The following is a 23,786-nucleotide window of genomic DNA, read 5'->3' as shown; positions in this document are numbered from 1 at the left end:
AGGGCAGGGAAGGTCTCACCCCAAATCAGAGAATTTCAAATCTGACAGAAATAGCAGAGCTGAAGGAATGTCAGTGTGAGAGGCTACAAGCAGTTGGGGATGAAGGTGAGGCAGAGAGGACAAGCGGGCCAGCCAGGGGAATGTCCCCTTGGTGGCTAGAAACGCACAGGCAGGGCCCAGCTGGGGCAGGGCCAGAGCTTCTGTGCCCAGGGCCGGGGAAGCCACAGGAACGCGTTCGCTACAGGAGTCGCTGTCGAGTGGAGCCGGGCCTGTGGGAGACAACCCTTCACACTGTGGACACAGAGAGGTGCAGGATCGCCAGGGCAGGTGTGGCGGGACCTCCTTTCACGTGATTGGGTTCTCGTGAGTTGTTTCATCTTCAGAATTAGGAATCAGGCGTCTCCTCACCTTCATTTACTTGCTCTCTAGTGATGGCCTGTGAAGAATCTAGTTGTTTTCTTCTTTGGTGGCTCGTGTTTTTACTCATGTGTTCCCTCAGGAAACGTCTGCTGGGGAGGGAAGAAGGGTTTTCTCTTGTCCGTAGGATGAGATGTCCGATGCCTGAGTTTCCGAAAATGGCTTTTGTGGGTGAACTGTGCCAAAGAGGGCTAGCTCCCACTTGAAACGAGGGTTCCTCCTCTGGGAATTGGCTATGGGATGTTAAGCACTCATATTCCTGTATGGTAGGAACCGTTCACGTGATCTGCGGGGAGAAGACTTGGACGGGACCGTGGGAGGGCTGTGGGGGACGTTGGTAATGAACCTCGGAGCATTCCATCTTCCTAGGAGTTGTAACTTGCCTTGGATACTTGGTTCAAAATGAACTTTGGGATGAGGAAAAAATTTAAACTCTGGGAATGGGTTTAAAGTAACAATTCCAAACCCCATCTTGACTTGAATGAAGTAAGAATGGGTGTGTATAATTTGGTTTCACCTTGTACCCAAGGAAAAAGAGACATAGGCTAAGAACAAAATGAATACATTATAGGCTATCCAGAGGCCTTTATTACCTGAAACCGTATGTTTAATTAAAAAAAAAAAAGTTTTATCTTTTACATGAAATCCCCTATTTTTCTTTTTTTATCTTTTTTATTCAGAATGCGTATCCTTCACGCATTTATTTGTTCAGCCAGTGTTTGAGTGTGCTGTGTGTGCAGGGCACTGGGCCAGGTCCTGTGAGGGGGAACGGGCATGATTGAGGTGAAGGAGGCGTCCAAACTTTTAAGCAATTTGCTGTCTAGCAGGGGGTCAGATGGGTCTGTCAGGAGTTACACTACAAGAAAGAAAGCGATAAATGTCTGAACAATACAGATAAAGAACAGCGGAGGCCTCAGAAGGCGCCACTTGAGAATAGCAGGAACCAAAGGGGAGTCCACGAGAGGGAGGAACGTTGGACTGGACTTGGAAAGACCAGTAGGATTTGAAAACCTAGCGCCTCAGCTTTCCTGAGCAGCTGCTACATGACAGGCTGTGTTGTACATGTTGTGACTACATCGTTTCTCCTGCAAGGAGGTGGTGGCGGGAAAGAGAAGGCGGCTCATCCTGTGGGGTGGAGAGTGTAGTCTGGAGATGCCACAGCAGGAGTCCTTTGTGAGCCGACTCTTGAGAGAACAGGCAGCTCTTTGCTGGGTGAACAGGGGGCAAGGGTAGTCAGGCCTGCAGGAACGGCCTAAGCCATGGAAAGGGGTCTGCAATCACCCTGCGCATTGGAGAAACTGTAACCATTCCATGTGGTTGGAGAAGTGAGGGGAGAGGTAGAGCTAGAAAGGTAGAGAAGGGCAAGACTGTGGCAGCCTAGTGCACCTGCTCAAGGCCAGGAAGTGATACGGTGGATGCATCTTAGGAAGGTCATTTGGGCAGCTAGCTGTGTGGGCCGTGATGGTCTAGGTTGGAAAGTTGGAAGACCAGCCACCAGAACACCGATGAGGCGGCTGAAACCGATTTTACTGTGAGTGAGGGAGAGAAGAAAGGCATGACATAGCCTGTGGAGGAGAAGCACCAGAGGCTAGGCCGTGAAGTCACAGAATCGGGTTGCTGATTGGACATGAAAGACTCAAGAGAACAACTTGTAGGTTTCTGACCTGGTCGACTTAGTGGCTGGCAGTGTCCTGTCCCCAGCAGAGAACAAGGGAGGGATTGAGTGTTGCCCTTTGGGATCTGTCCTTAATCTCGGGGACCGCTAAGTCGGATCCAACCTTCTAGAAGTTGGATCTTTGGGTCTGAGGCCCAGGAAAGAGATTGCCGTTGGAAATCAGGCGGAAGATGTAAAAGATCGAAGCAAGAATGTTGGTAGTATCCACAGAAAACCTCAGTATGGTGTGGATGGAGCATAGTGAAGAAAGACAAGGAAGACGAAACCAAAAAGACCAGGTCATGGGGAGCTTTCAGCCCTAGAGTTTGCGATTAAGTCATAGGCAGGATTTTTCCCCCACATACTTATTTCCTGAAAGAAATAAGAAACCCTACCTGAATATAGCAGCCATTTGATGCTTAGTAGAAAATGTAGAATTGTGTCAAGTGGGTTCATTTACAAGTGCGGTGTCCCAGCTGACTCGGCTTGTGCGCGCCTTCCCCCCCCCCCCCCCCCCCCAGCTGCTCGGCGGAGTCCGGCCAGTGCGTGTGCCGACCCCACGTGATTGGGCGTCAGTGCAACGAGGTGGAATCCGGGTACTACTTTACCACCTTGGATCACTACATCTATGAAGCAGAAGAAGCCAACTTTGGGCCTGTAAGTAGGGGGGTGCTGGGTGGATGGGAAAAGCCGGGTCTGGGGGGGCAGTCATGGGATATGCACCTTTACAAAAGTGCATTTCGGTGGTGCATTTTTACCGCTCTTGTCAGTGACAGGATCAGGACCGTGCCTTCTTGAGAGCAGTCCTATTTAAAGCTAAGTAGATCTATAACTCACAAAAAGACTTCGGAAGGTTCACTAATGAGGCTTTTAGCGGGGTTTTTTTTTTGGTGGTGGGGGTGGTAATTTGTTTTTCGTTCTTCCATTCCTCTACTTATGCTCCAAAGTTATCATTGATCTCGTATAGTAAATACTCAGACAGGACCTTGTTTCAGTTTTCTATTGCTGTGTAAGCAGTTATCCCAAAACGTAGTGACTTCAGAAGTACCTCTAGCACATCAGCTGGGGTGGCTGAAACAGGTGGAGGTGGGCTGGGCATTTTTCCTCCACGTGCCCCCACCCCTACACCCCCCCACCCCCCCCACCCCCCAAGCAACCGCCTTGAGTTTCCTCACAGCGCAGTGGAGTCAGGACAGTGAGACTTCTACACGGCATCTGGCTTCCAAGAAGGAGGCGAGAGAAACTGCCAGGCCCATTAAAGCCTGGGCTCAGAAGTTTCAGAAGGTCATTTTCTCATGTTTTGTTGGTCAGAAGTCACAAGGCCAGACCAGATCTGAGGGCAGGGTAATGCAGGTTTTACCTCTTGAAGGGTAGAGCCAGATGCCCATATGTATAGAGAATGAAGGACTTGGTCTTTGGAAGCGACTGATTGCGGTGGTTATCTGTGATCCTGTGAACAAACTCGTGCTTGAGTTAACTGAAATTGATCTATCTTTGGTCTCCGTGACCATCAGAATCAATGCCTCACCAGTGAGCACTCATGATGGTATGACATTTCTTCACTTGTACTTGGAGTTTGAAATGAATGCCAGGGAGAAAGGCAAACACATCCACTAGATACTGGACTAGCCTTATAGAAGATCTAGGAAATAGCTCGTCACTCCTCGCCTTGCTTATTCCTTTATGCTCATTCCTGGTTCTATCATAGACGGTGTCTCCTAAGCCTTTGGATCCCATCTCCAATGTCCCAAGACTACCCCAATGACAAAACCAAAAAGAAACCAACTCCTCTTTATACATCAAAAACTTGTACCCTCTACCGAGAAAATGTGACTGCAAAAGATAGGTAGAATGCCTGTAGTTTGGACCTTTGGGTGACTTCAGATTTCTTTAGCTGTTACATTTCCTTGAAATCCATTTCAAGTAAAGCTAGCTACTGTCCCCCTTGTTCTCAGGGGGTCAGCATAGTGGAGCGGCAGTATATCCAGGACCGGATTCCTTCCTGGACCGGAGCGGGCTTCGTCCGAGTGCCTGAAGGGGCTTATTTGGAGTTTTTCATTGACAACATACCATATTCCATGGAGTATGACATCTTAATTCGCTACGAACCACAGGTAAACCTTCCATGGACTACCGGGGGTGGTAGAAATAATCTTATAACAATGGATACGGGTTTTGTGAAATTTGGAGGTTGTATTAGAATAGAGGAGCCTCTCTGACTTTCTATTCCCAGTGGAGGCAAAAATGGACATTTTTCTCGAATTCAGTTTTGCAAATCTTTAGTGATCCCTCATTAGGCTCTCCGCCTTGCTGAGACCTAAGGTGGTGATGAGAATGTGTCAGACCCTCTGATTGACCTCATGGCCTGCATGGCCCAGGCTCGGACGCACACCCCACCTTTAATAAAAGGCTGAAGGTGGAAAGGGCAAGGGCAGAGATGTAGACAGTCCTGCATCTTACGCCAGCCCAGATGCACCAGCTGCTGCCAAAATGTCCCATAAAGAATGAGTTCTAGGTCTTACAACAGAGATGGAATTTTGACACCAAAGGAAGTGAGGAACGGCGTGAGCAGAGGGATAGTGTTTTGAGAGTGCTTCCTCGTAGCTAGATAAGGGCATCATTGGAGATGCTGTTGGTAAGAATGCTGGGATCAGCACATGAGCCTGGACGCTGTATTATAGGGTTTTGGGTAGGGGATTGTCCTGATCAGAGCTGTGTTGCCTGATGGTCAGAAAGGGGATTGGGAGAGAGGCAAGGAGGGCAGGGAGGCTGTTCGGTGTCCAGGTGAGATGAGATTAGGGCTGGAGCGGAGACCAGAGCAAAGGAAATGGGAAAGAGGGAAGGGAAATGCAAGTGAGTGTTTTTCATTTAAACTTGGCAAAGGACCTATTGGGAGAGGTTTTTATAAACAGACGGGCAGCAGCGGGCCAGTGTGGATGCTCCTTTGATGGTTTGTTTCTTACTCTAGCTCCCCGACCACTGGGAAAAAGCTGTCATCACAGTGCAGCGACCTGGAAAGATCCCAACCAGCAGCCGATGTGGTAACACTATTCCTGATGATGACAACCAGGTGGTGTCCTTCTCACCTGGCTTGAGGTCAGTGTGACATGGTTTGCAACTCACAGAACCAGTAGGCAGATTATTATATTTTTTCTGGTACGTGGCCTTGCAAGTCGTCCAGTTACCATTTCAGAGCCGGAGCCAGACATAGACTCTTGCCTTTCTTCTTTTGCCATGATCTACGTAGAGCTCGGATGGATGGATGGATGGATTGGATACCTAAACGTTGACTTTGCTTTGGTATTTTTCCCTCTCGTTTGGGGGCAGGTATGTGGTCCTTCCACGCCCCGTGTGCTTCGAGAAGGGTGTGAACTACACAGTGAGGCTGGAGCTGCCCCAGTACACCTCCTCCGATAGCGATGTCGAGAGTCCCTACACGCTCATCGATTCCGTAAGTGGAAGGTCACTTCTGAAGTGAAGGTCATGGGGCAAAGGCTGGGCAGAGAGTGTTCATCTGCTTCCCCAGGGGGTTTTATGGAGGGGGTAACTTGGAGAGGTTAGGCATAATCATTTTCTCTTGCTTCCGAAGCCACGTGGCTTATTTTAATAAAAATTCTATCCTCTGAAAAGGATTTACTCAAGCGGATTGTTTGTGAAAATAAAAAGAATCTTAGAACTGGCATTCCAAAAGCCATCAGATGATGTAAGGTATATCTAAACTTTTTCTGGCAAGAGTATTTAAGAATGGAAAGGATTTCACTGTATTGAATGAGTTGAATTTTTTTCTTTTCCAGAGTCAAAGTAGCGTTTGGGGTTTTGATGAGTTAACTTGCTTTAGTTGATGACACAGACCCCACCGTAAGAGCTCTTTGCTGTTCTTGATTCTTCACAGCTTGTTCTCATGCCGTTCTGTAAATCACTGGACATCTTCACTGTGGGAGGATCGGGGGATGGGTTGGTCACCAACAGCGCCTGGGAAACCTTTCAGAGATACAGATGTCTGGAGAACAGCAGAAGCGTTGTGAAAACACCAATGACCGATGTATGCAGAAACATAATCTTCAGCATTTCTGCCCTGTTACACCAGACAGGCCTGGGTAGGTATCCCCGACCCTTCTTTCTTGGGGCCAAGAGTACTTGGCATCACGAGGTACACTGGAAGTCATGCCCTGTAGTTCTGTGTGAGGCAGTCAGCAAACGAAGTTTGTGTTTTTTGTTTTTAAAGAATATTTTAGTGATAGAGCACCACTGAAAATGCAATCACATAGGGGAAGGGAAGGAAAAATAAGATGGAACCAGAGAGGGAGGCAAACCATAAGAGACTCTTAACTGTAGGAAACAAACGAGGGGTGCTGGAGGGGCAGTGGGTGGGGGAATGGGGTAATTGGGTGATGGATATTAAGGAGGGCATTTGTTGTGATGAGCACTGGGTGTTGTATGCAACTGATGAATTCTACCTCTGAAACTAATGATACAGTATATGTTAACTAAATTGAATTTAAATAAAATTAAAAAAAATGCAATCACAACAGTGACTAGGGGCAAAGCCAGAAGGATGCAGCATTTCCAGAGGCAGGTGGGGAGTTGGGGTGGAATCAGGGAGCATCAAATACAACTGAAATTTGCTTTTCTTCTTGAAAGGTTAGACCACTTCCAAAGGTCACTGGGCTTTTTTCTAAGGTCCTGTGCTAGTTGAGCTTTGAAGGCAAGGGTAGAAAACCTTAATGACCTTCAGAGAAAAACTGCTTTTATCTGCCGACTCCCATCTCCTCTTGCTTCCCTCCCATTCATCATAAGGATGACATTGTTTTATCTTTTTAGTTTTATTTTTTTAATTTAAATTCAATTAATTAACATGTCTTATTGGTTTCAGAGGTACAGGTCTGTGGTTCATCAGTCTTACACCCAGTGCTCATTACATTAAATGCCCTCCTTAATGTCCATCACCCAGTTACCCCATCCTCCCACCTCCTTCCTCTCCAGCAACCCTCAGTTTGTTTCCTATGATTAAGAGTCTCATGATTTATCTCCCTCTCTGGTTTCGTCTTGTTTATTTTTTTCCTCTCTTTCTCTATGATCCTCTGTTTTGTTTCTTAAATTCCACATATCAGTGAGATCATATGATAATTGTCTTTCTCTGATTGACTTATTTCACTTAGCATAATATCCTCTAGTTCCATCCACATCATTGCAAATGGCAAGATTTCAATTTTTTTGATGGCTGCGTAATATTCCATTGTATATATATACACCACATCTTTTTTATCCATTCATCTGTTGATGGACATCTTGACTCTTTCCATAGTTTGGCTATTGTGGACATTGCTGCTATAAACATTGGGGTGCACGTGCCCCTTCGGATCACTACGTTTGTATCTTTGGGGTAAATACCCAGTAGTGCAATTGCTGGGTCATAGGGTAGCTCTATTTTCAATTTTCTGAGGAACGTCCGAACAGTTTTCCAGAGTGGTTGCACCAGCTTGCATTCCCACCAACGGTGTAGGAGGCTTCCCCTTTCTCCGCATGCTCACCAACATCTGGCGTTTCCTGACTTGTTAATTTTAGCCATTCTGACTGGTGTGAGGTGATATCTCATTGAGGTTTTGATTTGGATTTCCCTGCTGCCGAGTGATGTTGAGCACTTTTTCATGTGTCTGTTGGCCATTTGGATGTCTTCTTTGCAGAAATATCTGTTCATGTCTTCTGCCCATTTCTTGATTGGATCATTTGTTCTTTAGGTGTTGAGTTTGATGAGTTCTTTATAGATTTTGGATACTAGCCCTTTATCTGATACGTCATTTGCAAATATCTTCTCTCATTCTGTCAGTTGTCTTTTGGTTTTGTTGACTGTTTCCTTTGCTGTGCAAAAGCTTTTTATCTTGATGAAGTCCCAATAGTTCATTTTTGCCCTTGCTTCCCTTGTCTTTGGAGACGTGTCTGGCGGCCAAGGTCACAGAGATTGCTGTCCATGTTCTCTACGATTTTGATGGATTCCTGTTTCACTTCCATCCATTTTGAGTCTATTTTTGTGTATGGTTTAAGGAAATGGTCCAGTTTCATTCTTCTGCATGTGGCTGTTCAGTTTTCTCAACACCATTTGTTGAAGAGACTGTCTTTTTTCCATTGGACATTCTTCTCTGCCTTGTCAAAGATTAGTTGACCATAGAGTTGAGGGTCCGTTTCTGGGTTCTCTATTCTGTTCCACTGATCTATGTGTCTGTTTTTGTGCCAGTACCATACTGTCCTGATGATTACAGCTTTGTCATAGAGCTTGAAGTCCGGAATTGTATGCCACCAGCTTCGCTTTTCTTTTTTCAACCTTCCTTTGGTTCTTTGGGGTCTTTTCTGTGAAAATGTTGATGGCATTTTGATAGGGATTGCACTGAATGTGTAGATTGCTCTGGGCAGCATAGACATTTTAACAGTATTTGTTCTTCTAATCCATGAGCACGGAATGTTTTTCTGTTTCTTTATGGAGATGACGTTGTTTTAAACAGGAAGAATGAGCCAAGGTAGTAAAGAGGAGGGATCGGGGCGAGCCCGAGGAAAGAGGTGGTCTGGTTCAGAGCCCGAGTGACTTGCTTCGCTCCTCTCTCTCCCGGGATCGTCTCCTCCGTGTCATGGGTTCTGGCCTCTCTCTCCCTACAGCTTGTGAATGTGACCCCCAGGGCTCATTGAGTTCCGTCTGCGACCCCAATGGAGGCCAGTGCCAGTGCCGGCCAAATGTGGTTGGAAGAACCTGTGACAGATGTGCTCCTGGCACCTTTGGCTTTGGCCCCAGTGGATGCAAACGTAAGTTAATCAGAACTGTAATGTATTCACTGAGGTGAATCTGAGAAATACCGGTGTGGGTTCCGTGGCTCCGGAAGGTGGGGCATCGCTCCACAAACTGATCACCTGAGCACGGGGTGCTTCTCTCTGGGGTGGGTTTGCATTGAAGGAGTTTCTCAAGGTGGTTCCCCCGTTGCCTCTGTCTTCAGCTTGTGAGTGCCACCTGCAAGGATCTGTCAACGCCTTCTGCCACCCCATCACTGGCCAGTGCCAGTGTTTCCAGGGTGTGTACACTCGGCAGTGTGACCAGTGCCTACCCGGGTACTGGGGCTTCCCGAGCTGCCAGCCCTGCCAGTGTAACGGCCACGCTGATGACTGCGACTCAGCGACGGGGGCCTGCCTGGGCTGCCAGGACTACACCACGGGGCACAACTGTGAAAGGTACGTGCTCACCTCCTCTCCAAAGTAAAGAGAAGGAGATGGTTTTGGGCTGAGCGGACAGCATCTTAGACAAACACAAGGCAGAATGTCTACCAGATTCCAGAAGGCTCGTTCATTTCTGACCAGCTCCGTATTTCCTAGGAACTCATTCCATTACTGGGTGCACCTTTAGTTGATACCTTCTGTGTGCCGGGCGCCATGTTGGTGCTGGGATACGGCAGAGAAAAACATGAGCTGCCCCCCCTTGGAGCGCCATCCGGAGGTCAGCCTAGATCTGGACAGAAATCCTCGGTCTCAGCAGATTCTCACCTAGGATGAGCGTTCTGAAATGTGAATGCCTCATTTGGGTCAAAATAGAAACCACATCCAAATAGAATTTGGCATTTTAGACAGCTCTATTTTTTGAAACACTTTCATGCAGCTCCAGCTTCCAGGAGGCCGCATAAAATGTGCAAAAGTAGACCTGTTTTCCAGTTAGCAAATTAACTGAATAATTATTACAGATGTAAAGCGCACTACGCTAGATACAGCAAAAGAGGACCTAGAATGTGCCCCTAATAACATTACAGCCAAGCTCAGTAGATAATAATCCACATGATGAAATTACATGCCGACTTAGACTGTTCATTCCTAATGAAAGATCTGCGACGAGAACTGCTTTTTTTGGAGTAATGGTCTCCACCTTTCATCTCAGTTAACATGCATCCACTCTATCTGGGACTTCTGTTTTTAAGATGTCAGCAAATGCCTCAATGCAAAAATTGTTCATCAGATGAAAGAGAAATTGCCAGTGGAAATTGAATATAGGATCAACTTATGTTGGGAAGACATGCGTGGAAGCAAATATGGGGTTTTCAGCTTTGTGCTAGAGTGCTGTTCAAGAATTTAGAGGTTCCAAGGGTGCCTGGGTGGCTCGGTCCATTAGGCCTCTGCCTTCGGCTCAGGTCTGATCTCAGGGTCCTGGGATCGAGCCCTGTCTCGGGCTCCGGGCTCAGCGGGGAGTCTGCTTCTCCCTCTCCCTCTCCCTCTGGGTGCTTTCTCTCTCTCTCTCTCAAATAAATAAATAAATCTTAAAAAAAAGAATTTGGAGGTTCCAGTAACTACTCCTTTGAATGAACGTTATCCCTTCCAAGCACAAAATTGCCTTGTAAGAAAATAAGGAAGCAGTTATTAATATATTAATGTCATCTCTTTTTTTCTGCATTAAGATTTTCATTATTGTTCTTTGGGAGATGGAGAATGAGTTCAAAAGAGACAGACAGATAAGAAAATGAGATTAAAAAGAACAAGAGGGTGAGGCAGGGAACACAGGTGGTCGTCCACCACGCGGGTGTGAAATCCAGCACGGGCAGTGGGGGGAGCGGGGGTGGGCAATGTGGCATGACCAGCATCCCATGCGAAGAGCTGGCTTGATATTTGTGACTGTTTGGATTTTATTTGTAAAGCGTTTTGTTTCTTGTAGGAAAATGTGAAAGGGTGTGGGAGGGGAAAAGCGTTTAGTCCTACATTTGGATGACAAAAAGTATCTGGGATTCTGTGAGGCAACTTCTCGTCATTCTTTTCTTCATTGCAAGATGATCAGAGTTTCAGTCCTGTGAATTCAAGCAGCCGCTCTGGGCTCAGCTCATTCCCAAGGGGGGAATGGAGGGAGAGGCAGGAAATGAACACTCAGTTTCCTTTCATGAGGTATTTGGATTTATTTCACCTAGAAAAGCCTTCTAGAAAACTTTCTCAGAACCCGTTGTACAAACTTGCTTCATCTCTGCTGACTTTCCCAGCACATAATTGGAGGACGTGTTCTTGTATCCTGTCTGTGTCTAATTAAATAGAACGTTAATCTCCTCTGAACAGCTTTCCCTTCTCTTTCTTCATCTCATTCCCCTCTCCCCATTTAAAAAAATATTACCCATTTCAAAAGAAAAAAGGCAAAAATATCCCCCCCCAAAAAAACCCCAAATAACAAAAACCATGACAAACAAAATGAATTGGAAATCCTCAGACCTCAGGTTCAGTTCTGCTTCTAGGTATAGCCCTGGGTGAGTTAGCTCACCTCTCCGAGTGTCCAGCCATCTGCTGATAGAATAGGTTGGATTAGATGATCTCCAAAGTTCCTTCACCCTTTGTTACAGGAAGAAAAAGTAACCCCAAATCAACCAGTCATGTTGAGAAATGTTGAAAAGCAGCATCCCATAGTAAAAGAATGCCTTGCTACAAGTCAGGAGGCTGAATTCAAATCCTGGCTCATTACATACTGGCTGTGTGAGCCTTGCAGGTCATTTAACCTCCGTGGGTTCCTGATCTGTAAGGAGAGGAGGTGGGAGTCGGTAAATGACCTCCCTCTTGCCTCTCCTAGTTTGTAACCACCTGACAGACACAGGAGTCCTGCAGCTGCAGAGCGTCCTTATCAGCTTTGTCACTGGTGAGGGCTGGAATGCGGAACAAGCCCCCATGGGCTTGCTAACTCATCACCCCTCCCAGGCAGGGGCAGACAGACAGACAACCACACACTGCCTTCCCGCACCGCCCCCCCCGCCACGCCCACCTCCTTCCCCAGACTCTTTAATGTAAGGCAGAATGCTCAGGGCAGGCGGGCAGGCAGCTGATAGGACAACAGGGGGCACGTGAGGAGATGTACCTCTTCTTCTGGGGAGGAGTGAGTGAGGGTCCTAATGCAGTGCCCCTGCACGTGTGATCCCCAGACGAGCAGCATCAGCGTCACACGGGAGTGACTAAGTCAGAAATGGAGGGATGAGCCCGGCAGCCTGTTTTAACAAGCCCTCCAAGGGATTCTGATTGGAGCGAACATTGGAGAACCACCGCCCTCATGGAAAATCTTCCAAGTGGAAATAGGAGGAATGGGGGGGGTGAATGCTCGTAAGCAGAGAACACGGTTTCTTGGACTCTTTCTTGTAACAGGTTTCTTACAATGGTGGTTCATGGGCCCTCTCTCCTCTGGGCCTGATGCAGGTGCTTAGCCGGTTACTATGGTGATCCCATCATCGGGTCGGGAGATCACTGCCGCCCTTGTCCTTGCCCAGACGGTCCCGACAGCGGACGCCAGTTCGCCAACAGCTGTTATCAGGACCCCGTGACTTTGCAGCTGGCTTGTGTCTGTAATCCTGGGCACATCGGTAAGTAAGGTCCAGACTTCCGGAGGAAAGGACATGTCTTTCTGAGTTTTAGTTGTGCATGAAGGAAAAAGATGAAGAGTGCGACAATTTATTATCGTGTTTACCAACCTTAATTAAAACCGAAGGGAACGTGACGTACAAAAGATGCTCTTTTTCCCTGTTTGGTACATGGAGTAAATTCTTGAGCGTCGGCGATGATGCTCTAAGAGCAGGAGAGCAAGCGCACTTGAATCCCTGAGTGAGTCCCCTTCCCCAGCTCCCGGCAGAAGAGGCTCAACGTGGTGAAGTGGCCACACAGTGGGCAGAAGGAAGAGCAGAACTTCATCCCCAGACACCTGCGTTAGCCAAACTTGATACGCTCTTTGTTGTCGGTTATACGCCCGGGCTCTGCCGAGCCTCACGGATTGGACTTAACTTGTGATCACTCCCTTTCATTTCCTCCTCGATGCCACGGTTTCAGACATTAGTGATGCCTCGCCGTAGTTCAGAAGCACTGGCCCAGATTTCAGGTCCTCTTTCCCGCGAATGACATGGTCACCCCGGGCTTGGCCAGGAACCCAGCACCTCCTGGGCCGGCGCTCTCGGCGGGGTGTCGGGGGGCGGGACGCGTCAGGCAGCGAGCCGAACGGCTTGTGCTTGGTCCCTAGGCTCCAGGTGTGACGACTGTGCCCCAGGCTTCTTCGGCAGTCCCTCGGACGTGGGGGGCGCCTGTCAGTCTTGCCAGTGTCACCACAACATCGACACAACCGACCCGGAAGCCTGCGACAAGGAGACGGGGAGGTGCCTCAAGTGCTTGTACCACACGGAGGGGGAGCAGTGCCAGGTCTGCCGGTCCGGGTACTACGGGGACGCCCTCCGGCAGGACTGTCGAAGTAAGCGCGCTTCCCTTCGCCCGCCTCTCGATGATTTCCGCCGCCTTCTTTGCTGTCGGGGGGATGTTCTTCTTCGGGTGTCTGTTTCCTCTGGGAAAACCCCTGACAAGCTTTTGCTTGGACAAAAGAAGGATGAGATTGGCCCTTTCTTTTTGTTACATCCTCGTTTTCTGGCAGGACTGAAGTCTCAAGATGCGGCTCAGTGCCGGAGGGAGGGAACCCAAGGGAAACTGTGCAGCTGTGTCAGAAATCAGTGCCGCCCAGTAGAGTGCGTTGATTTTACGTTCTGCCCGTGAACTTGCTGCCGGGCGGGGACATGGAGGTCCTAAGTACCCACTCTGGTCGGCACCTTTCCTCCTGCCATCGGTGGGTGGAGCCTTCCTGCCTGAGGGGGAGAAGGAAGGAACATCTCTCCAGTGTCTCCTGCAGAACTCCTTTCTCTCTTAGCAGGAGATCAGTCAGCATCTCCTCCTGCGGAGGCCGCGCCCCTAGGCCCCCCTGTTTATACAGACACGTGGGGAATGTGGAGGGTCAGCAGGACTGGTCCTTACCCGCTCGCGGGGCCTCCACCTGCCTTGTCTGACACATCCATTACTGCTGCTCCCTGCCGAGGGTTTGAAGTCCTGACATCCCAAGTCCCACGGCATATTTTGTTGTTGTTATTTCCAGTTAAGTCCTCAATTTTAACATGATTCGCCAGCAGCTTATTAAAACTCTGAGTATTTCAGAAATGCTGGTAGGCAAAATGTGTCCTGATCTGCCTGGGAAACGTCAGAACTGTCTACGTTGTAAGAATTTCTGAAGAACAGCAGTTTTAGTGGGGTTTTTCTGGTTTTGTTGTTTTGGTTTTTTGTGTGTTTTTGTTTTGTTTTTAGTTTTGGGTTTTTTTTTTTAAATCATTTCCATTCCTTTCCCTCCTTTTTTTTTTAAGATTTTATTTATTTATTTGACAGAGAGAGAGACAGAGAGCACAAGCAGGGGGAGCTACAGAAGGAGAGGGAGAAGCAGGCTCCCCGCTGAGCAGGGAGCCCGATGCGGGGCTCGATCCCAGGACCCTGGGATCCTGACCTGAGCCGAAGGCAGACGCTTAACCGACTGAGCCACCCAGGCGCCCCCGTTGCTTTCCCTCTTGTTTGCATCCCCAGGCCAAAACCTGGGGAGGGCCGATCTTAGCCATTAGAACGTAGCTAACTTGCGTATCATCTGCGTATTTCACGGATTCTAGGAGCTTGTTGAGTGTAAGTAAATGGGATCGCACCGTTCGTTTCCAGAGTGTGTCTGCAATACCCTGGGCACGGGGCAGGAGCACTGCAACGGCTCCGACTGCCGGTGTGACAGAACCACGGGCCAGTGCCTGTGTCTTCCCAATGTGCTCGGGCAGAACTGCGACCGCTGTGCGCCCGACACCTGGCGGCTGGCCAGCGGGACCGGCTGTGACCCGTGTGGCTGCGATCCCGCTCATTCCTTCGGGCCGTCGTGCAACGAGGTGAGGCGCTGTGGCCGGGGGCGAGGCCATGTGGCGTGAGGACTCCCCTTTAGGAGTCCAGGGTGGGGGGTGGCGAGCCCATTCGGTGGCTTTGCCCCAGTTAGAGGAGGGCCCCCCACCTCCTCGCGGCCAGGGCGCGCAACCTGGCTACCACAACACCGACTGGGGGTCAGGCCCCCCATCAGGATGCACAGGTGTGTGCTGTTTTTCATCCACACCTGGCTGCTGCCGAACCAGACTCCCTGCTTAGCGATACAGCCTGAAAGGAAGCACGTGGCCCTATCGGCACGGTAAGTTGTGCTCTTGCTTCCTGACACACCCTGAGAGCGACGTGTGCCCATGGCAGGCGTGTCGCAGGAGGCCTAGGCTCACTGGCGGCGTGTGAAGAAACCCGCAGATGAAGCGTAACGTGCTCTGGCCCTTTCCACCGCTCGTTGCTGGAGAGCAGTCAGAGGCCGGCAGGGGCCCTGGGCACCCGGGGGGCAGCGCGGACGTCAGAGCCCGAGGGGGCTTCTCTGCTTGAGTCCCGCGCCCGCCGGCCCGTGTGACCGGGCTGTGTCTTGTGGCCGCAGTTCACGGGACAGTGTCAGTGCATGCCCGGCTTCGGAGGCCGCACCTGCAGCGAGTGCCAGGAGCTCTTCTGGGGAGACCCCAACGTGGAGTGCCGAGGTGAGCCGCGGGTGTTCTCGGGGGGCGCCGGGCGGGCCCGAGGCGACACACGTGTGCCACAGCTCTTTGTACCGGGGAGTTGGTTTGTAGGTCTCGTGACAAAAGCAGTTCGAGCTCATTGTTCAGAGAACAATCTAACAGATCCTGCCCCATGGAAGGGCAGGTCGTGAAGGGCGAGCTGCTGACTTCCAGCTCCATCCCCCGGGGGAGGGGGGTAGGGGAGTCTTTGTCTCTGCACAAGGGCATGCACGTACCATGAAGACACACGGAACGGCTTTTTCACACGCTTTTGACCCAAATGGGCTCATCTTAATGACCTCGTTCTGCAAACTGATTTCTCCCCCTCCCGTGAACAGTACCTTGTGGCCGGCTTCCTTGTCAGCACACGCAGAGTTAAACGTGGTTCTGGTCGGCTCGTGTGGTTCCAGTGTGTCCAGTAGACTCTGCTGATAGTTAAGGCCCTCGGCGCATGTGCGGTAGCATGCTGTCCCCACCGGTGGGAACCGGAGGGCCATATCCCAGCATCTCTCTGCACCACAGAGGAGGAGGTGACAGGAGCCCCAAGTCTGTTAAATGTGAATAAAAGCCAGATTTTCACTTAGGCTTATGACAAACAGGAGTATGAGGGAAAACTTGATGACTTCTTCAGAAGAAAAACTTGTTAAAATCATGTGGATCGTAAGGATTGCTTAATTCTCGTGCTGTTGCAGTTTTGGTTTTGACCTGCCAGGTATTTTTTGGACCTTAAAGCAAAAGCATTTGTAGGAAGGATTTTCATAGACTGCTTCTATTCTGGTGTACTAGTCTTTCTTTCCTGCTTGGGTTGTCTTCCCCACTTTTCAAGCTTATAAGTACAGATAACTAGCTTTGCAGTTTTTTAACCGTTCTTCCATGTATTTTCCTTGTGACACATCTGAAATTATCAGTCCCTATTGGACTCTAAATAAAAAGTGACCTTTTTCTTTTTTGGAGACAGCTGTGACAAGAAATGATACAGAGCTTCAAGCTAGTGGTTCACTGAGCATCTCCTATCAAAGATGAGAAACCGAGATACTATGTGTTCCTTCAGAGTCCACCCGTCTGTTCCTTAACAGGGGGGCAAACTTCAGTGGACAAGGCCTGAATACAAGGCATATGATCTGTTATTTCCGTGAAGGCTTAGCCAGAAGGGTTTGTACCAACATCTCAGGTTAAGGTTTGTTCCACAGAAATGATTACAGTGTGGATGAGCAGGTGCTCCTTCCTTCATCGGCCATTAGTCCAGATGCTGGTTTCTCATGGGATCTCATTTTCTCATTTCCGCGAGAAGGTCTGCGACATTCAATGGGATGCCTGCTCCAGCTGTCTCCCGCAAGTAACATCCTGTTTAAAATAGGGTTTCTCCGGGGCTCCAATCACTCTCCTGGCAGATTCCTCCATCTTGTAATGCCCCAAGGGCTTCACTTGCTCCAGATAATGGTTCTATCATCGCTTATAGCCCGATTCCAGCAGCATGTGTCATTGGCAAAATAGCTTTGACCACCAAAGCTTGCTGACCTTTTGTTCCATCTCAGCTTTGTGAGCATGAAAAGCCCGTTCCCCGAGTTAGTCAATCAGAGAATTGTTCATTTAGTGCTCAGAACTTTACCCCTCACCCTTTTATCCTCAAACTTTCAGCTCTAAATCTGCTAGAGCAATTGCGGCTTATAGGAACAGTATCAGCTTGTTCTGGTCAAAAGTTAGATCATGTTTTAGCAACTTTGCAAAGAGGGAAATCCATGGCATCCGTGTCCACCAACTACTTTGTGGTATCCAGAAAAAATGTCAGCCTGTTACATAAGAAACTGTTGGGACCCAAGTGTTTTTGACGACCTGGGTGAACTGGAGAAAGCTCCTAACCTGCAAAGTTTCCAGAGACAGAGTCGGGACTTAGCCATGGGGAGGTCATGGCCGCCACTGGGCCTTGTGTGAACAGGATGGCAGCGAGGCAGGGCTAGTATGATCGGATGAGGCAGGGCCAAAATGCAGCAGCACATGGAGATCAGGGCCCTGGATGAACTGGAATATGGTCACAAATGGAAATGGGGGGACAGGGTCCGACTATGAGCAGGGACGAGAATAGGTGTCATCCAAAATCAGATGCAACCATGGGGAAAGAATAGGACTACTTTTCTTAAGAATAGGTAATTAATTGCCCAATGGTCTTCAATGTCAAATCTTCCAGGGCACAGATTGAGACTTTCTGGTGTCATTTGGTAAACAGCATGCTTCCAGGAAGGCTTAAGGTCAAAGCGAAGTTTTCTCCTTATGGAAAAAAATGTAGTTGTGTGAAAGACAAATGAGTGGAGCCTCAGACTTATGACTTGTTGAATGTTCCTATTGTCCAGGAGGGTTGGGGCTCTTGGCCAGTCATCCAAGTCTGAACAAGCCCACCACTGTGTGGGGATGGAGAGAATCCCATCCACCCACCAGTGAACGTGCCGGAGAAAACCTCAGCTCCAAGCTCTCCATTGTGCTCTTTGGGAGTCAAAGGGTCACACGAGGAATCTTTCTGTTGATTCATAGATAGCAAAGGGAGGGCCTCTGGCTGTTGGAAAAGGCCAGTGTCTCTTAAATCAGCGCAAATGGGAAATGTGGGCCATAGGTGAGAGGCCCATCATGCTTATTTCTCATTTCAAATTGTTTTTAATAGAGAAATGAAGTGCATTCCTTTGCTCAGACTTGAATTTTTAAGACACTTGTATTCTTTTCTCAGGCTGGGATTCGTTTACCGCTACCCACCTTATTCTTTATTTGCAGCATGACTTGGGAAATCAGATTTAATTTGATTCTTTAGAGAGCCACAAATACTCTTGTTAGTAGAGGGAAGGCTTATCTTACATGATCCTAATCACAGCACGTGTGTCCCCTGCAGGGCAGTCCGGGCCAGGCCAGGGGCGGGCAAACCCAGCCCACCGCCTGTGCGGTGCGTTTGTGTCTGATCCTTGGCCCGCTAAGCCTAACTATGTCCTATCCAGGCCTTTATAGAGAAAGTTTGATGAGCCAGGGAGCTCATCTCTGCAAGTGAAATCATTACTTCCCACCTTTCGTCCCCAGACCGAAGTTAGCAAGGCCAAAGAAATAAATAAATAAAATGGTGGGCCTGAAGAGGTAGAGAATTTAAAGCAAAATCACATTCCTTTTTTAAAGATTTTATTTATTTATTTGAGAGAGAGAGAGAGAGAGAGCATGAGCAGGGGGAGGGGCAAAGGGAGAGGGAGAAGCAGGCTCCTCTCCGAGCAGGGATCCCAATGCGGGGCTCAATCCCAGGACCCTGGGATCGTGACCTGAGCCAAAGGCAGATGCTTAACCAACTGAGCCACCCAGGTGCCCCCAAAATCACATTTAAATATTGAAAAGAAGAGCCGTATGCACCCCAATGTTCATAGCAGCAATGTCCACAGTAGCCAAACTGTGGAAAGAGCCGAGATGCCCTTCAACTGATGACTGGATAAAGATATGGTCCATATATACAATGGAATACTACTCAGCCATCAGAAAGGATGAATACCCAACTTTTACATCAACATGGATGGGACTGGAGGAGATTATGCTAAGCGAAATAAGTCAAGCAGAGAAAGACAATTATATGGTTTCACTTATTTGTGGAACATAAGGAATAACATGGAGGACATTAGGAGAAAGAAGGGAAAAATGAAGGGGGGATATCGGAGGGGAAGACGAACCATGAGACACTATGGACTCTGAGAAACAAACTGAGGGTTCTAGAAGGAAGGGGGGTGGGGGGATGGGTTAGCCTGGTGATGGGTGTTAAGGAGGGCACGTACTGCATGGAGCACTGGGTGTTATACGCAAACAATGAATCCTGGAACACTACATCAAAAACTAATGATGTATGGTGACTAACATAACATAATAAAATTAAATTTTAAAAATCACATTTAAGAGACTAGAAAATTTAAATTTCCCTTACAGTAAAGTAGAACTGCCTAGGTAGAGGATCCGTGAAACTTTGGGCAGTAGAGCTAATCCTGGAGTCCCTACTCTGAGGCAGGGTCCATGATAGAATAACCCTGTTACCTGATTGTAGGACATAGTACTTTCTCCAGGCAGGCTGGATACCAGCACAGAGCTGAGCGTGCACTCAGCCTCATGGGGTGGGGACCCAGCAAAGAAGCACGGCCCCTTGGGCGCCAGGCTCCGGCAGGCCCCGTGAGGAAATGGCGCACGTAGGGTAACCTGATGGCAAGAAGCAGGAAGAGAGTGGTATAGACCTTTCCAACTGTCCCAGGAGGGCCAGACCCATAGGAACTGGAGTCATGCAGCAAGGTTGAATGGAAAAGGTTAGCTGTAGGGGCCGTTTGCACTTGTGTGTGTGCTGAGCACTTGTAGGGATGTTAAATACATATTCTTGCTTTTATCCTTACAACTAATCATCTATGAGGATAAATATAACCTCTGCTTCACAGCTGAGAAATCTTAGGCTCAGAGAAGTTAAGTGACTTGCCCAAAAACCGCAGGTGAGGGCTGAGCTGGGAAGCCAGGCCTGTGTGGCCCAATGTCCCTGTTCTTTCCACAGGCCTGGCAGGTCCTTGATGACAGGTTTTTATTTTTTTTAAAGATTTTTTTATTCAGGGGCGCCTGGGTGGCTCAGTCAGTTAAGCGTCTGCCTCCGGCTCAGGTCATGATCCCCGGGTCCTGGGATCAAGCCCCACATTGGGCTCCCTGCTCCATGGAAAGCCTGCTTCTCCCTCTCCCACTCCCCCTGCTTATGTTCCCTCTCTTGCTGTGTCTCTCTCTGTCAAATAAATAAATTAAAAAAAAAAAAGATTTTCTTTATTCATTTGGCAGAGAGAGCAAATACAAGTAGGCAGAACCAGAGAGAGAGGGAGAAGCAGGCTTCCCGCAGAGCAGGGAGCCCGATGCGGGGCTCGATCCCAGGACCCTGGGATCATGACCTGAGCCAGAGGCAGATGCTTAACCAACGGAGACCCCCAGGCGCCCCAGATGACAGGTTTTTAGAGAGGAATTCTTGCCCTGGCTAGAGGTCAATAAGGGCAACATGCAGCGTGACTTGGGAAATCAGATTTAATTAGATTCTCTAGAGGGCCACAAATACTCTTGTTAGTAGTGGGGGGCGGGGGCGCCCTCAGGAAACCATGTACTGGGGACCCATGGGGGCAATTCGGTTTCACTAGACTATGGAAGCCTTGACTGCCAGGCCTTCAGTTGTTGGAGGGGCCTGGAGGAGGAGCGGGACGGATGGAAAGAAAGCAGGAAGTTAAACCTACTGATTAAGAGGCACACAGGCTAATGTTTCCTGTTCTGGGATTGACTTGCTAGTGTTTTCTTCTAGGCCTCAATATCTGTAAATTGGGTGCATTATTCATGTACTAGCTCTTAGAGATCATGTTTTTAAACGATGAGAAAATTTAGTAGAAACAAAGGAAACCTACTGACCACATAGCCGAGAATGTATGTACAGGTGAAGGTGGAATTCTTAATGGCTCATTACAGTCATTACGGGTTCATTTTTAAAATGCTAGTCTTCATCTTCATGACTTGTTCATCTTAAAGACCAGGCCACAACTTTCGCTAAATACTTTCTTCTTTTCAAGAGAAAGTTTTCGATCCTCTGCCAGAGAATCCCATTTCTTAAAGCAGGCTGAGCTGTCGGTCCACTTAGACCCCTAGCCCTTCCTCTGAAGAGAGGAGAACAACCACTGGCCTCGTCAGAGACCATGGGCATAGTTTGTAAGTTTTAGATCCCAGCGAATGTGAGCTGGGATTGGAGGGTCTCCTTCATAATTTCAGTGTCCATGACGTTGTCAGTTGTCAGGTGAGAGCCAACCTTTCTGCTTCAGCGGGAAGTACTTTTGTGGGGGGTGTCTTTGTACAAAGTGGTACACGTGGGCCTTCCCATGTTTGCGTCCCAGGCGTCCCCAGGAGAGGTGCAGTTCTGGAAGCACGTGTCCACAGGAGCTTAGCGGTTTCCCCCACTTCAGTTTGAAAACCTGATACAGCGTAGTCCTTTGGTGACCTTCCAGAGAAGGTTCAGGCTGGAAGTGTTCAGTGATGAAACTGCAGTCCAGCCATCTGTGAAATTTGACTCTTTACTTTTTCAGTTAGAGGAAAGGGGTGTTGGTCAGCTTAGCTAACCCAGTCCTGTCTTCTGGAGAGAGCCGGAGCTCTGCCTGCCCTTGGAGCGCTGGCCCGGACTTCTCTCCACAGAGGAGAAAGCCTTCACGGGAGTGCACCTGCCATTTAAATCCTACAGCTTGGGGCCCGTGTTCACCCCCTCAAAGATGCCCCTGACAGAATGAGAGCAAGAAAATGAAAAATTATTAGAGAAATTAAAAAATATATGGACCCATCTCTTGCCCCAAGTATGAATCCAGTGGGAACCTTTTTAGGACTGAATTAATGTGTGCCTTTGCATTATCTATGGGAAAGAAAGAATTTTCTAACCAAACTAAATGTGCCCCATCTGCCTCAGTTGTCCCAAACCTAGGAGAGAGAGTCAAGTAGGCACAGGTCTCCTGGGCCACCTAGGCCCCACATGGCTCTGCTCACTGGGGCCAGCAGGGCGGAAGCAGACTGAGCAAGCCCATCGTTTACAAATGGCATCATGCATTCCTCTTCTTACATAGGTCATTAGGTTCGTGCATCAGCCTGCACTGGCCTACTCCCAAAGTCATGACTGCTGCAGCTCCACTCTTTGAAGGATGAACACCCGCACATTCTCCACCTACCCCCCCCCGCCCCCTCCTTCCCTTCCCCATTTTCACCCTCCCCCCCTTCTCTCTCACCCCTACAAGCACACATTAACATACAAAAGGAAGGCTAGAACAGCTGGGGAACTAACAGAGGGTCAGCAAGCACTTGGCAGCTGTTAGAAATGCAAATTCTCAAGTCCCACCCAGACCTACGGACTCGGATTCGAATGTGGGGGGACGGGAGGAGGGAAGCAGTCTGTGTTTAGTGGACCCTCCAGGTGATCCCGATGTACGCCCAAGTGTGACAGGCTAGGACCTAGATGACCCACGTAACTTGTAGCTTTCTGAAAGATGACCGAATTTTACCAAACGACATCGGCAATCCATTCCTAAAGTGTAAACAATGTAAACTCTTAATCATCAAATTTCTTACTCTTCTTCTGATCCTCAGAAACTGTTGAAAGCAGCAGCTTCTGACACCTTTCCCCTTATTTCTCTTGGGTGTCTCCCGCTATTCCACTGGGGAAAGAGTCTGTGGTCAAATGAGTTTGGATACAGCTGGGTAAAAACGGCACGAAATGAGGTTTCTCCTGCCGAACTCCTCTGAGCCTTCAATGTGCTGATGTTTGTTTGGAATCTTCCAGAGGAGAATGTCTTTCCTGAACTTACTGATCACAGAACCCTTCTCTCCAGGAACATGCCCTAGAAATAACGGTGCAGGGAACACGCTTGAAGTGATTCACAGCTCGCTCAAGCTGCTCCCTGACTCGTAAGAATGACCCCAAAAGCATAGGAAAAATCAAACTGCCAGAGGTGCCTGGAAAGAAACAATATACATAAGGAAAAAAAAGTTTAGTTTTGAAAACCCAAGGCATGAAGGGAATGCTATGTTTTCAGCCCAAAAGTTGAAGACTGGAATATTCCATAGTTGAAATCTTTGAAAAAAATCATGATGTTATTGGCAAGTATACAAAGATACATAAGGCCATGACAGCTTTTTGTTTCCCAGTGGAAATGTGGTCAGGCTTCACTCTGGGCAGCAAACTACCAGACCCTTGCCTGACTGAAAGTCATGATGATGAAACTGTCCGTTGAGCGCTCACTATGAACTGGACATTCCTCTAAGCACTTTGGAATTAAGCTATTCCATATCCTGAAAGCGAGCCTATGGGGTAGATATAGTTATTACCCCATCTTACAGATGTGAAGTCAGTGACTCGGTTTCCTCAGTGCACAGCTCAGGGTTGCATAGCTGGGGGGTGGGGAAGGCAGGATGGGCAGCCGCCAGGCAGCTGGAGCCTTCTCACCCCACCGCTGCACTCCTCAGACCTGCTGCCTGGGAACGGGGAGGCCAGTGGCCAACGAAGGCAATGAGGGATTAAACTAGCAATAAAAGGCAGGCTGTGGCAAGGGTCACACGAATGGACGACAAGCGCATCTCTCTGGGTTTAGAGGGTAGAGGCTAGTGAGCAAATCTCAGGACCATCAGTGAAACTGGTTCTGGAAGATGTTTCCTTAGAAAGACTTTCGGAGACCAAGAGCAGCTGTTGACCCAAGACGGTTTTACAACACTATCTGAGAGCATGAATGTGTTGTGTTTTGCCACAGTCAAAATTACGTTTTTAGGAGGATGATTTTTTTTTTTAAGTT

The 23,786-nt window shown here is 48.6% G+C and overlaps 1 protein-coding gene across 1 annotated transcript in view; it reads left to right on the top strand.

Annotated features, from left to right (window-relative positions):
- Positions 1-23,786, top strand: part of LAMB1 (laminin subunit beta 1) — a 69,932-nt gene that overhangs the window by 29,470 nt on the left and 16,676 nt on the right. Inside the window, exons 13-23 of the mRNA XM_045864898.3 lie at positions 2,593-2,728; positions 4,027-4,185; positions 5,040-5,167; positions 5,399-5,522; positions 5,964-6,168; positions 8,720-8,863; positions 9,052-9,283; positions 12,251-12,414; positions 13,062-13,286; positions 14,558-14,772; positions 15,345-15,441. Coding sequence (XP_045720854.1) covers positions 2,593-2,728; positions 4,027-4,185; positions 5,040-5,167; positions 5,399-5,522; positions 5,964-6,168; positions 8,720-8,863; positions 9,052-9,283; positions 12,251-12,414; positions 13,062-13,286; positions 14,558-14,772; positions 15,345-15,441 — 1,829 coding nt within the window. The remainder of the gene's footprint in view (positions 1-2,592; positions 2,729-4,026; positions 4,186-5,039; positions 5,168-5,398; positions 5,523-5,963; positions 6,169-8,719; positions 8,864-9,051; positions 9,284-12,250; positions 12,415-13,061; positions 13,287-14,557; positions 14,773-15,344; positions 15,442-23,786) is intronic.

This window comes from Mirounga angustirostris, unplaced genomic scaffold (genome assembly GCF_029215605.1).
Source record: "Mirounga angustirostris isolate CCGP_5_RB_7025 unplaced genomic scaffold, mMirAng1.0.hap1 SCAF_12, whole genome shotgun sequence".
Lineage (NCBI taxonomy): Eukaryota > Metazoa > Chordata > Mammalia > Carnivora > Phocidae > Mirounga > Mirounga angustirostris.
This window is presented reverse-complemented; position numbering and strand designations above follow the sequence as displayed.